The sequence below is a fragment of the Fulmarus glacialis genome, unplaced genomic scaffold (assembly GCF_000690835.1).
Source record: "Fulmarus glacialis isolate BGI_N327 unplaced genomic scaffold, ASM69083v1 Scaffold16443, whole genome shotgun sequence".
NCBI classification, from domain to species: domain Eukaryota; kingdom Metazoa; phylum Chordata; class Aves; order Procellariiformes; family Procellariidae; genus Fulmarus; species Fulmarus glacialis.
The window spans coordinates 6,809-21,873 of record NW_009201183.1 but is presented as its reverse complement, the minus strand read 5'-3'; the positions used below and the strand labels follow the sequence as shown (position 1 = coordinate 21,873).

Sequence of the window (15,065 nt, the reverse complement as noted above, 5' to 3'; positions counted from 1 at the left end):
TCTGTCCCAGCCGGAACCAGGACAATGTTTCAAGTCTCTCTCAAGCAAATAGTATTAGTTGGTCTGAATTTCATGATTACATTATGATTTGAACAGATGACCAATAGCGACTCTAATGAAATTGCCAGAATACATTTGGTGAAAATACCAGTTTGTTTGTATCCTCTGATGAAGCAGTATCTTCTTATTGAAATATTCCATCATGTTTATAAAAACAAATATTGTGAGACAGATGTATTTATTCCAATATTTGCTTAAAGCCTTTGTTAAAGTACATTTATTTACTTACTATTACATGATTTAACAAGGTGATATACAAAATAAGGCAATAGGATGGGAATTAGTATGATCTTACTCTCAGTTTGACTTCTCTGAGTTCCATGGGCTGATAGTGTAAGGAAGAAAAGTGGGATTCTTTCTGGAAAATAAGGACAAAGTACACCATTAGAAAAAAATTTCTTGCTTCTTCATTGCTTGTTTTTCTCATATTTAGATGTTTGGTTCGTCTTATGTTGTCAGAGGTTGTGGCAGAAAATGAAGAAAAAAGGTGAGTCCATTTGCAAAACCATTTTCTTATGGGGGATATGTTGTACAACTGGTGTAATATTTTCTTGCTGGGCTTATTTTCTTGCAGAGTAATCAAGAGATTAATTTTTATGCTAGTAAAAAGTCCACCCAGATGACTTCCCAACTTGACCTAATGACATCACATAGGAACATCTTTTCTATTTCTACCTTTCCTTTAAATATTTGCTCTTTGCCTTCCTCTTTTATTAATGCATAAGACTGTCAGGTGTTTTTGATGGGGAATGTGAGCTAAGCCACCTCTTTAACTTTGACAGTAGGATGTGATATCTTTCAGAAGTTCTGAGTGAGAACTTCAGAGTGCGACCTCCCTTGCTGAAGACTAGCCACTTCACAAATGGTGTGTTGGCTTAGAAGTAGGAGAACTGTACTGCTGGATTTTGACTGTCAGGAAAACAGTGTAGTGTCTGTGGGGTTTGAAGTTTAACCTGCAGCCCTGACAACTGAGAAAATCTCCCGCTGCACTTCTATAATGACCTTCGCTGCTGCAGATCGATAAAACTTTTTACAGGCCTTCAATATTCCTTCTGCTTCTTCAAATGCTAGAAGTTTCTAATGCCTGAGATGTTTGTCAGGGGAAGAATGATTATATCCATAATTACGGAGATGTATTCCAACATAAATAATGTCTTCTGTTGTAAGAAAGTTAATCAAACATTTTCTAAAACTTAATTTTTCCGCCATTCTAGAGATGAAGATATCAACTCAATGTTGACTTACTTGACTTTGGGTATGCTTTTGTTTTATTTACATTTTCTGTAGTTCTTCTATCTGTGAACATTTTATTATATGATAAGGTCCATACCAACCAAATGTTTAGACTCCTTATTTCAGTCTAGGTTCCCAACTTCCCACTGAAATCAGTAAAATTAAAACTGGAGATTCAACAGTGTTTTGAAGTTGGATCTCAGTGCTACAGGTTTTTGCTATGGAAAGCTTGCAGGCTAGTGTTGGGAAAACTGTTTCTAGTAAAGCCTGTACTTGGGAGCTTCTCTCAGACAAAGGGGCAGTTTCTTCTAGGCAGTTTTCCTTTAATCCTTCATAAGGCCGTGCATGCAAACAACAGATATTTGAGTACAAGCCACAGCGTGGGTGGCCTCAAGTGACAGTCTCCTACTCTGCATTGGCAGGAACAAAGTTAGTATCTTTAGTAGCAGGGTTACCACAAAAGGAAGAAGTTTGGTTTTGTGAACTGAATTAACAGTGTAACTTTCTGCTGGCATTAATTAAATGTCAATGGTGGTCTTTGCTGTTCTAGCTGTTGAAAAGGGAGCATTTTTAAAATTAAGTTAATGCTATTTTTTTTGCCCTGTAAGGCTTAGAAAACTGCAAGGAATAATAGCAAATTGCTGAAAGACGGGAGAGGCTTGTCAAAATTGGTTCCCACTTTTAAGTTGTGCTGTCCTTTGAAAAAGAATTGTCTTGTTTGCATTGGAAAAGGTAAAGGAGTTTTACAGAGGACTTTTCTCCATCAGAAGAAATACTTAGTTTCATTAAATCTTTTTTACCCTTTTCTTCCTATCTTGGGCAAGAAAGTTAATGAGATTGTAGAACTTCTTCTACACTAGCCATTCTTACTGCAACTAGGAGAAGAGATGAAGACTAAAATTAAATTAATTAAAGGTTCCTTGAAGAAAGGCCTCAAACCTGTTATTAAATTTAAAAACCCTCAACTTTTTGTGAAATTAAGTAAAACTCCTCTGCATTAGACTGCAGTGTCAGTAAACTTTGAAGAGGCAGTAATTGTTGGCAGCCTTATATATCTTATCTAAAATGCTGTTTGAGGCACCTTTTGATGTTTTTTATAAGCCTCTCTGATCAAGCATATTAGATTTGTGAGAATAGCTCTTTATCAGGAATTATATGGGTGTTTTGGAAACCTCTGTTTTGTAGTGTTGTTATTAGACTTGGAAATGTTTTTATTATGCTCAGAAAGTGTTACTTATGTATTGGAACAACATATTTTCTGCAGCTCACAAGAGACTTGCTGAGTCTTTCACAGAAGAGAAATTCACAGGGGAAATGAGGATCCTTGAAGCTCACTGGTTTAGAAAAGTTGGTAGGTTGCATTCTCAAAATCTAAACTGAATCCCCTCCACCTCCACTTAGCCAGACCTTAAGGAAGAAACAAGTGTTTAAAGATGTAGTAGGTTTATAAAACTTGTCACCTTTGGCAGTCGCTGCCTTAACTAGTCTTAAAGTTCTCCTGCTGCATTTTCTGTCTTCTGAAACTATCTGATACGGCTCATGGTTTAAGTCAGTTATCAAGACGAATACTCACACAACGTCTATTTGACTGATGGGATAGCTGATACATTATTCCCTTCACCACAGGAATTGTTGTGTGTGTCCATGATACAACTCTTCAGAGTTCACCATTTTTCTCTTAGCCCTTCACTACCAAGACTCTGTTACAGAAGTAAAATTTAAGATCAAGCAAATAGAAAGAATAACGGTTTTCTTCAATGTCTGAAAAAAAATGCTACTAAGAGCAATAAAAAAACCTTACTGCCGATCATGAGTATGCATATTCTCATGTAGGCAAAATAAGAATGAGGAAGTTCAGGTGGGTGTACTGGTGTGATTGATGCAGGATGAGCTTACCTCTGCCACCCAGATAGACTGTCTTCATTAGTCGCTTAAATCAGCAGTCCTGGAGTTTGCCTTGAACTACAGTATATGAAATCTAAACAGCAAACATTATCATAGATAAAGTGTTTCCGAGTGGGAAATGCAGCTCCTATGGAGCTGTCCTAAGCACTATCTGTAGCGTGTCTCTGGATCCTCATTTAGTAGTCTTTGTTACACTGTTTTGGTAAAGGAGTCGGTGCATCTGCTGTTTATAGATAAAAATACAAGCGTAGGGTAACGGGTTGAAGGAATTTTTTAGATTCTTGCTTCTGCCAGAGCATACAGGAGAGAAGATAGTTGAAATCAATAACAGAAGACATCTGCCATGATTTTGCACACATCCTCACAATGTAGCAATGCTCCAATAAAGAGTAGCAAAGGAGGGAGAGAAGCAGCAGAGGTCAAATACAGTAACACAAGTGTGAATGGAATTTGTGGTGCTCATGACCTTTCCAAGGCAGCATTCTCACTCACAGAATAAACAATTCGGAGACTACAAAAACATGTCCTAGGGAGTAAATTAACATGAAAGTTAGAATCTGCAAAGTCACTGTAGAATCTAAACATTTAATTGGGTCAGATTCTCATACATGAATCATTTGATTGTCTTTAGATGGCTCATCCATTTACTAATCAGAATTGTGTGCTTAATTGCCATGTACTTGACCCTGCTGAGGTAAAATGGAGAATGTTTCAAAATCTCATGGGTTTTTTTCCTTTTTTTTTTTTTAATTTATCTTGGGAATATTCAACACTTTAATTCAGATACTACTTTTGTTTACTAACATAAGAAAATGCTTCTTCCAATTCATGCTCTTGTGGGTAAGGTATGTGGTAGAATGGATACTTGGTTGTGATGAAATTATTAAGACAAAATTTGAAAGCATGAATAAGATATTTTAACAAATCACTAATAACGGTATTTCTTGCTGTTGTTAAATGAGCTGTTGATGATATTTTGATTAAGAAATTGAATTGGAGAATGTGAACTGCTTTATTACTAGAGATTAGATGGGCATACCTATAATGTTGAAGATTTTTATTCTACTCTCCATTTTTTTTTATGGCTTTGTTAGCTTGGAACTTAGCTGTACAGTTCAGGGGCTGCCCTGAAAAGATGAGGGATTTTTTTCTACTCTCTTTCAAGGTACGTACTCTTGCTAATAGTATCTCTGATTGAGGAATATTGTCATCTGTCTAGTTCTGTTAGAAGTTACATGCATGTGTCAGGTATCTCCTTAGAGACATTCTTGTATGCTCTGAAGATGGAGCACTTTTGTCAGAAGGAGGTTGACTTGTAATACAAAATGTGAGCATTATTGTCATACTTTACATTCTGTTGCTTAAAAATATTATAAGAAACTTAGACTTCAATGAGAACTTTCTAAAATAAATGGATTCTGATGTTTGCAAACTGTATCATTAGTACAAACATGTTAAGTACTGGAGTCCTAATCTCCATACAGAATTTCTACCAACACCGTCAGTTTTGTATGTGTTTGTAGAGAGGGAACTCCAACACTGCTTTACACTTAAGTAATCTTCTTGTGTAATTGTACAAGTAAAATTGCAATATGAATATATACTATTCATGACTGATTACTAAAAGTGTCACAGAGGAGACTCAGCAATCATCTGTTCACGAGCAAATTGATTTATATGGGCGCAATTCTCATTACCTTTTCCTATTTTTGGTGTCAGTTGTCCCAGTTTTGTCCTTCTGACAAAGCTGTTCTAATTGCTCAGAAGACATGTCTGTTAATGGCAGCTGCAGTTGATCTGGAAGTGGGGAGACAAGAAGTAACACCTTCTAAACAGGTAGGGCATTGCTCTGTTAACTGATTCTGTATGTATCAGTGTAGCATTTTTTTCTTTTGATTTTGAAGTCTTAGTTGTTTCACTGAGAACAGGATACTGAGAATGTAACCATGGAACCTTTCATAGTTAATTAGAATCAATGCACTTAGTGTTTTCCAGACAATTGTAGATGTTGGATTTCTATAAATTAGTTCTGTTGACTTCAGTGGATTTGAACAGATATATATCAGCAAAGGGTCATGGCAGTACCTTCTCTTAGAGGAATTTCAGTCTACCTTATATATTATGTCAGGAGTCTGCTGCTAAACATGGGTTGGTCAGGCAGATAATAACTGCAGCTTTAGGATTATGCCATTGCTGAAAGTAGTAACCAGTATGGTTGTGATAAAGCTCACTTTTTTGTTGTTGTTTTTTGTGCATGCATACGTCCTTTTTTTTGGGTGTTGTATTTACTGTGGTAAGAAGATTAAGGAAAATGTATGGTGGTTATGAAGGAAGTACGGAAGTCTGCTGTACAGTGATTGTTGTAGAAAGTTACTTTTGTGGAGGGCAATGCACAGCAATTTGTGTTGTGGGATTTAGTGGTTTGTCAGTCTCAATAGCACTATTTTATGCTTGGAAGCTAAAATAAATGATGTCCCATAGGGAACCCATATGTTTTTTTCTGGACCAATGGAACATTCGGTGTGAAGAGGCTTTGTCTGAGATGTGGAGGTCTTTGAAAAAGAGAGAGAACCTCCCCCCCCCCAAAAACCCCAAAACAGTAACTGGTGTAGATGATGTACTAATTAGGCTGATTCTTAATTTAATTTATAGTTAGGTATGAAGATCCTGTTAGTTGTGACATGTATATTCCTTTTGCTTTTAAAACTGTGAAAAAAAAAACTTCTTAAATTTTGTAAAATAGACGGAGCTTTTGACTCAGGCCCTTCAACATCTCCAGGCATGCAAGGAGATATGGGAAGTTCTGAAATTAACAGGTAAGCTACAAAGTGTGTCTGTTCAGCACATGTAACTCTTAGACTTAGTCACTATATTAATGAAAAATGGAATGGAATTGCTGTCTCAGCTGAAGTGTGTTGAAGCAGATATATGGCAATATGATAAAAGAATTGGCAAAGCCAACTATTGTTTTTTGTATGTCGTTGCAGGCTTTTTATTGTATAGGTGCTGTGAAGTATGGAACAATCTTTCAGAGTGAAGTTGGGTTGACTGTTCTGTCTTAAAAGTTAAGAAACTCCAAGCTTTTTGCTCTAGAGTGGAGTCAGTCTTGCACTGTTTTAATAGTTTTACTAGACTCTTCCCATATAAGGCATTTCAGAATACAGAAAGTCCTGCTACCATACTTTGAAGTGCCAAAACCCATCCTCTGTTCCCTGACTATTCCATGTCAAGTTAGATCAGATATTACTGGAGACTGGTGTACTTTCAGCTGACAGCTGAGATGCTGAGTGACTGTTAGCCTAGAGGATGCATGCTTCACTTTTTTAGTAGTATATTGGTAGAAAAATTGCATTAGGCATTCCTTGTCTGGCCTGTGGTCTGGTTTCTTTTCAGTTATAGGTTTGGGACACAGTGGAGTTTGCATTGTAAGATGCATTAGTATTTAACTTTTGTCAAGCAATGTACTTGCTATTTTTTTTTCCCCTTAAAATTTCAGAATGAAAGGTTCGTTATATGGCCTGGATTTGGGATTCTCTTTGCCCTTGTACACTGAAGGCAAGATAACTCAGGAAGACTTCTTCCCTTTTAATTTTCCATCTTTAAAATCCCAAGGGGTTAATTATCTCAAGACATTGAGATATTGGAGTTTCTCCTGCAGAGGTTTGTGGAATGCTAGCCTGGTGCTTCCTTCGCTTCTTCATGTGGACAAGTCTGTTGCCCTGGAGGAAGCTGAGAATGTCTTTTAGATGTAAAAACAAAGGTCTTTGTGATAGTTCAGTAAAGGATTGTTTGGCATTTTTATCAGGTTTATACCTTCCTAGCAGTTCTACTGTTCTCCCACCCTTCTTTTGTGTTTAAGGATTTTCTGAGGGCTTTTCTACCAGAAAGGGGACAAGTCCTATAGAAAAATTTGAAGCTGATGATAATTTCTTTTATAAGCTGACCTTCTGAGCTGGTGGCAGCCTGTTATCTCTTTTACCTGTCTTAAGAAAATCGCTTCCCTAGTAGCTATTACCTTGCCTAGGAGGGTTGCATGAATTTAGCCAATTACAGACAATCCAGATTATTTTTGGGGAAGGGGACAGGGCGGGGGGGGATGGGGACGGGGGGACAGGGACGGGAAGGCATGGTGGTTGGTGGGGTTGTGCTTTGGACATCTGAGGTTTCTGTCCAAGACTGCTTCAGAGTTCCACTTGCTCTGCTGTTAAATCTGAGTACCTTAATGGTTTTCCTGCCTGTTGAAAGCAAAATTTATACCTTATGGTAAACCATGTGGCTTTAGGAAAATGAATCATTACATACAGGCAATTCTGTCTTTTCTGTAGGAGATTTTGCTAAAGACCCAACAGACACATTGCTTCTGCTGTATGAATTTGAAGCAAGATCCAAACTGAATGATCCAACACTCCACAACCTTATGGAGTCAGTATGGGAGCAACCACAAATAGAGGTCAAGACGCTAGAAATCATTGCATGTAAGGACTTTCATATTCTTCAAGTCAAGAAAAACAGCTTTTGTAGCTCTTTCCTGTTCATTTAGGGTGACCAGGATTATCATGTATTGTGCAGCATGGAGAAAATGGGTCTAACCATATATATTTTGTCCTGAAGCAAAGATGCTTAGGATCTCAGCAACATTAGGGGAGCTGTATTTTGAAATACTGTATTACATGGGTGATGAACCAGGAATTTGCGACATCCTTCCATTTAGACCCTGAGACATTGTATAGGTTGTGAGTCTGGAAAAGATTATTCAGATACACTTTTACATGCTCCAAACTGGTAAAGGCCAGAGAATGACCCTACCTCATTCATGCCCCAATACAAAAGTTTTAGAATGTGGACTTCGGAAAGATATGCAGTTTCAACTTAAAGTTAGTGTAGTTAATTTGTAAATAGAACCTCTCTATACTGTACCATACTTTCATTAGAAAATTCTAGTCATGCCTCCTTGAGAATCTAGAGTAGGATCCAAGGAAGATGAGTAAAATTTAGAACTACTGTGGCAAGTCTTTGGAGGGGATTCTGTAGGGTTGCCTAACACCTACTTATCTCTCTTGTCTTGAGGGAGTACACACCTGGGCTTGGAAATGCCATACTGACATCCCGCACCTGCCTAATTTTTCCATCCAGATTTTCATTTCCAAGGAGACAAACATAACAATACTCTTTACTTTAGATCCGCCCCCCCCCCAATATTTTTGGGTTACTGCACCAGAAGTATACAGCAGTGACAGTACTAGTAAATTATTAAATCTGCTGTGCTTCTGCCTTGTAGTCCTCATTGATGATGTGCACAGTAAGAAAGTAGTAGAGAAGCACTAGCTTGTGACCAGCCCAGGCATTAAGCAAATATCTTTTCAGTTGTTTATCACAAGGGATTTGGCAACATGCTGTAGTTTATTTTAGTGATCAATGAGATTAAAGTCTGGCTCCAGTCATTTCTTTCTTCTTCTTCTCTATTTTCTTTTGCTTTTAAGCATTAGCAATGGAATCTCCAGCTTGGTATCCTGTACTGTGTAAGAAAGCTCTCAAGAGTGCACTAAACCTTCACAGAAAGCAGACTCTCATTGATGCTGTGAAATTTAGGTTAGTGTTATCACATAGCTTTGCAATGAACCTGTAACTGGAAATGCTGACAGGGAATAAAGCCTGCAATTTGAAAAAAGTGGATTTTAGCTTATATGCAAGGTTCCACTTCTTGCTGGCAACCAATGTACCTCTCAAGTATGACTGTCTAATAGAAGTGTTAACCGCAATTTGTTTACTTGATATGTTTTCTAAAACAGTCGTATTTCTAATAAATGAATCTATTGAGGAAGGAAAATGAAAATTGGATCCAGAAGAGGTCTCTGGCTGTTTCTTAAAAGGAAGGTGTTAATTTCAAATGTTACCCTGCAGTAGTGAACTAGGTATTTCAAAGACAATGAAGTGAAGAGAAATTAAGGGCTGAGAAGAAAGCCATGAGTTGTAAGTTAGTGATATGATGCCATAGTACATAATGTGATTTATTTTGCTGGGTAACTGGCTCTCTAACAACTGTTAACTTATGGAATCCGAAAAACAACCTGGTGTGTGTCCTTCTCTCTCACTTGTATCCCGTAAAGGATTTTCTTCCTCCTTTCCGGGTTCCTTGCAGTAACCACTGGGCAAAGGCAACTGTTAATATTGCCTTTCTCACTTCACAATGAGAAACAGACCTGTTTTCAGAAACCATGTATTTGTTACTGATTTTCTGAGGATGCTGACTACTTAGTTCTTGTTGGTGAAGTTAGAAAAGGTACTTTTTCCTTGCTGTCGTGCGTAGCACCCTAGAAAATATTATGGCTGTCCTTCTGTCTCTGTTACTTCAGAGTCCAGCAATGAAAATAATTAAGTACTTGCTGCTCTTGGCTCTCTTTTTGCATAGTTTGTATGAATGAGATCTGATACTAGGGAGATCTATATTTCTGCTATAAGAATATGAGTGTGGTAAGCACCAAGGTGGACATGTCTGTCTGACAATCATAGAGACATAAATTAATGTACTGCTGATACTAAAAAGTAGCTGTTTGTGCACGTGGTATTTAATGTTTCCTCTTTTGCTCTGTTTCAATTCTCAGCAAATGCTTACATAGTTTGATTAATCTTTCTTTGCCGACTGGATTAACAGACTTGGATGCCTGTGTACTGCAGGAGGTGTGGGACTACTTTGAAGATGCTCTGAGCGTAGTCAGCAGCACAGTAAGTTGAACAGGAAAACAAGAGATTGGGAGATGATCCTGAGCACATTTTAAAAAAATTCGCATGAGATTGAGAATAATTAGTAGACTGAACATTATATAGTGTTATATGTGGAGCAGCTAAGATTACTTCAGTAAAAGATACACTGAAATTACCTCAAAAGAAATGCCTCTTGGATATTTATGACTGAATTATAAATTTCCTGGATTTTGTAAGGGCTTTTTTAGAGACATTAAGGCCAAATTTTCAGTGCCTATTTTAGAAACATCTTGAGCTAGAACATCCATCTTTCCTCCTCGTGCTTTCTACATTCTTACGCTGAATATGGTTTTTTAAATGCAGATTACTTTTCCAGATCAGTTTAAAGCTGGCTAAAATTTGGATACCAGTCCTGCTTTTTTCTCAGCTCCGTTTTGTTAAATGTATTTGGGAACTTACTACGTTACTATTTTCTCCAAATGACCTAGAACTAGATTCCTGTGCTGTCAGTACTTGTGGCACCACGTGCCTTGTTTCTGTGAGAACAGGTACATGGAGAGTAAAATCCTTCTTTCAGTAAGCTGCTCCTTTCAGGCCTGAAGTGTAATGCTGTACAGTGAAGGCAGTTGTACTGAGGAAGTCAGACATTTCTACTTAGAATTTCATAGGTAAAAATCAGTTAAGGAGTATTCCTGGTGAGGACTAATGAAACCAATACTATGTTTCATAGCTTCATTCCATTGAATGGCTGTTTCTTTAGTCAGGTTTGAATGTCTCTTCTTTTATAAAAGTGGCATAAAGATACGCTTGTTCCTGACTTCCCAGAAAAACCGATGTGTCCGCATTTGTGCCTGCCTCTCACTGAAGTTCTCAACTATAACTTTAATAATGTTCTTGTTGAGGGATACGAATGAAATGTTAATGTGGACTGATACTCGTAACAGCAAAATTTCACAGTACTAGGCAGCCTTCTTTTGCAGTCTTGCTCATGGCAGCCGGTACTAATGGTACCATGCTAAGAGAAGGACACTGGGGCAGCACATCAGTACATTATCAGTCAGAAAGCTGGTACACCACTCATTATTTATATCTCCTATTCAGAAATGGATGCTGCAGCTCAGAAATTCACTGTGGGCCCTCTTGTTTAGGATGAGAAGTATCTATCAAAGATGGAAAAGAAGTCCTTCCAGTCCTCCCCTTAAGGATTTGCGTGGCAAATAAATAATTGCTTGTCCTTCACTTCTGCAAATGAATCAGTTCCACACCAGGTTCAAAGTATTGTTGGGTAGTCTGGCTTCTGTTCTGCAGTTGTAAGAGCAGCCTTCACTCTAGCAAGCCATCGCCACAGTGCATAGAGAAATTCTGAAGACATAAGGACTGCTGCTTCTAATCTGTAGAGAGGAACTATGTTCTGCTGTTCAGTACTGTTTGGATAAACTGGAAAGTACCGCGGCAGAAAGTTCAGCCTGTCTGCAGACAGGCTGTTGGAAAGCATACTTCCATCATTCCCAGTCCCACAGAATTGTATTTTCTGACCTACCAATAGGTAATTGCAACAACTTACCCATGTTGGAAACAAGCTGTTTGACAGTAGTGCAGATGAACTGTGAAGTACAGGATGGCTCTGAAGGAATTGCCCTTTGCTTAGGGGAAAAAAAAAGCCCAACTGTTTTCCCACTCTAAAACTAAATTCTAATGCACTCTTGACTTGTCAGGTTTAAAGGGAAGAGTCTATTTTCTGATGAGCTGCTGCTTCTTGTTTGCTACTTTCAGGATGCTTACCCAGAGATGGAGATCCTTTGGTTGATGACAAGAGCCTGGAATACAGGAATATTTCAGTATACCATTGGTAAATATAAGGAAGCTGAGCAGTGGTGTGGATTAGGAATGCGTTTCCTCAATCACTTAGGATCTCTGAAGAAAAGCTATGAAGGCCATGTAAGTGTAAGCAGATGGATTTGAGGACGTGGGATTGGGTGTCTAGCCTGAATTTGAGATATGGATCTGGGTGAAGAAACCACTACAGATGATCTTTTTAAAGAGTTTCAGGAGAAGCATGGTACCTAAATATTTTGGGGGAGCTTGATGATAAAAGATTTTTTCAAAGTGAGGCCAGAAAAGTTTTGATAGACAATAGAAAGAGAAGTGTAGTATCCTTTTACTGGAAGGATTGTGTAAATGGCTGACTGGAAATAAACTTCTGACTATTTGTGGTCATAGGAAAACCCTTGTACCTTGCCTGCTTTCACTAAAGTCAAGGGGCTGTACCAGTTTACTTAAATCAGTTGTTGTATGAATACTTTCGAGCTTTGTTTCTAGTATAATCTAATGTCTTATAAATAGGGTTTAAGGTGATATGAATAAAATCATTAAAGCTCGTCTTTTCAGGTGTAGCTTAGCCACTTCCTCTGAGGGAGAAATTTCAGGGCTAGTACCTCTGTAGAAAGCAATGATGCTTTTTCTTACTCTGTCATAAGTAAGCTTCTCTCTACAGTTTTTGGCTGGTGCTCCTTCCTTGATAGCAACACAGTGTAGCCTGGCTGATGTATGCAGTCATCATTCATTCTCTTACGAACAAGCTGGGCAATAGAGCTGGTTGCAACTTTTATACCATTTTAAGTACATCACTTAAGACCATAAGAAGTGAGATCACTCCCTTCCAACCTCAACTGTTCTGTGATTCTGTGAATAGGTTTATTCGCTGATGTAAGACTCAGCTATAAACTATGCTTTATGTCAGCATAAATAAAAGCACCTTTGTTAGGTTGTACTGATTTAAGTTTTTTTTTCTTAAATCACTGTGTTTAAATCTGTGCCAAAATCTTTACATCAATCTGAAATTTTAGGTTTAGAAGCTGGTGGTAGTCTCCCTCCTATTCCCTTGCTTCTGTTCCCTGTCACTTTGTTGTATTATCTAGTTGAATGATACAACTTTATCCATCCTTGTTGACAACTGTGGTGTTTATATTCTCCAGATGATTGGTCTTTATAGTGAGGTTCTGGACAAATTGGACAGAGCAAAAGGGTTTCTTCCAAATGAAGAAGAATAATGACAGCCACAACTGCAAAAAAGGAGGACAGCAGTCCTCCAACAGTCTCTCTTGAAAATGTTCTGCTGAATGAAAGAGGCCGGTAGCTTTGCGAAGGCATGGCGTCATGGGAGCAGTGGAAAATAAACCAGAATCTCCTTCCTGTTGGCAGTTAAGTTATGTACTTTTTAGGAAGTGTTCATTGAATAAATGTAATTGTTTTCCTCTAGGGAATAATTTTCATTCTCTGGAGCTATATAACAGTTAAAAATAAAAACTTTTTCATGAGATGTGTCTGCTGTTGTTTAACAGGTTGGTTTAAATACCTGATTTTAGTAGTAGAAGCGTCAATGAGAACAATAAAAGTATTCCAAGACCAGGCATCTCCTCTGGATGTCATAGCTGCCTTGCTAGATAAATATTTATCAGATTGTTTAGTTTTCAGTCCATTTCAGTATGGACAAGAATTCAGAGCAGTTTGCCAGTTTCACAATTTAGTTAGAATAAAAAAGAGCAGGTACTATTTAGCTCACAGAAAAAGCTAAAACTTTGACTAGGTACTGCTGTTTATAGACTACTGTGATGGATGCACTCCTCCTGTTTGAACTAACTGAACTTTAGTGCAGGCAGGTGCTCAGCAAGTAGGCCTAATCAAAGTTAATCCTATTGTGTAAGCTATCAGTGAGAACTCAGCACTAAACCCAAAAAAAAACGGTTTGGCTGGAGACGGGGCCGAGAAGCGTCCGAAACTGCATTAACACAGCAGAAAATCTGACTACAAATCAACTACTTTACGCTATAAATATCTGCAGCCATCAGGGTCCGTTGAGGTCTCCCTCCATAGCAGCTGGCTGCGCGGCAGTGATCTCCCCTTGAGCAGGGATGCCTCTCAAGGTTACCCCTCGAGGCTGAGGGATCCCTTACCTGACACCAGACATTGATGGGTTGGTAAGTGACATTTTTTGCATGCATGTAACATTTAAGATATGTATAGTAAGCTTAAGCGATAACCTTTGTATCCCATACTAACTTTAAGTGTAGTAAATAGTAGAGTATTGACCGCGAATCCATCTGCACTTATTAAATATTTTACATACCTAAATTTACTGATTAGAACTCAATAAACTAACTACTAGATCAGATCTGTCTGAGTGATCTCCGTCTCTTCTCCTGTGACAGCTACTAACTGTAACACACCAGTAACAGTTCAGCATGAAATCCCCCCAAATCCACACAAAAACACAGGGCTGGTAAATGGATGGATTTTACTGCAGCTGGATTGAAGAGATACCTCCCACCTGAAATTCAGTGTGGATAGTGAGGAGTGTGGAGAGGTGGAGTGGGGTTAAGAAACATAGTTAGTTCTATACAACTGTTACTGTTTCACTGGCAGGTTCAGAAGTCAGAAAAAAACATGGCCTGAGTGTTGTCTTCTGTACTGCAGCACAGATGTGCTCCATGACACCTCTTGGTGTCCTAAGTCCAGGGGACAAATTGTGGTTGCATTCTACCTGCATATGAGCACAAGGCCACGCATCTTCTAATGTGCCCAGCCCTTCTCTGGAAGGAAATAAAGGTGACTGGGGTGGGAGGGAGCAACAGTGCACTCCAATAAAGCCCTTTGAGTGCTTGGGGACCAGTACTGTGGGTTCTAGCAGAGCCTAGATATGCTTAGTATAGAAATTTTTCCTTTTTTTTTTTTAAAAAAAAAAAAAAAGAAAAGCTGATAGGGTGCTTGAGCAAAAAGCACAGATTCAGGCTATCAGTTGCCTGCTTAGAAGATGATACAGGTATCATAACTGGTAGATATATACTGATTGCTTTTCAGTTAGGGCTGCTGCACTCTAGTAAGCAAGTACAAGGCAGGTCGAAGTAAAGATGGTATATTGTGTCTTTTGTGTGATAGACCACATATACATTTGCATGATCTATAACTAGGCATACATCTGTAAGTGGATTCTTTTGCTGTTTCTTTAAGAGGATATTCAAGGACCCTGAGGAACACTGTAACAGTCATTTCAGGTTCTCTGGTTTGCTTACTAGATAGCTGAAAGTGCTTTCTGGTTATTCTTTACAAACATTACACAGAAGGCAGGGCTGATGGACAGCAGTATCTTTCAGCTATAAGATCATCTG

General features: G+C 38.4%; 1 protein-coding gene across 1 annotated transcript; it reads left to right on the top strand.

The window, feature by feature from the left end:
* Nucleotides 1-493: 493 nt before the first annotated feature.
* Nucleotides 494-12,950, top strand: LOC104073918 (testis-expressed sequence 11 protein-like; the record flags this gene model as incomplete). The annotated part of the gene is made up of 11 exons (XM_009573857.1): nucleotides 494-547; nucleotides 1,275-1,315; nucleotides 2,558-2,644; nucleotides 4,293-4,363; nucleotides 4,918-5,034; nucleotides 5,942-6,014; nucleotides 7,524-7,673; nucleotides 8,679-8,787; nucleotides 9,801-9,921; nucleotides 11,674-11,838; nucleotides 12,876-12,950. Coding segments are annotated over 11 exons (1,063 nt in total), but the record flags the coding sequence as incomplete, so codon positions are not given.
* Between the last annotated feature and the right edge of the window lie 2,115 nt (nucleotides 12,951-15,065).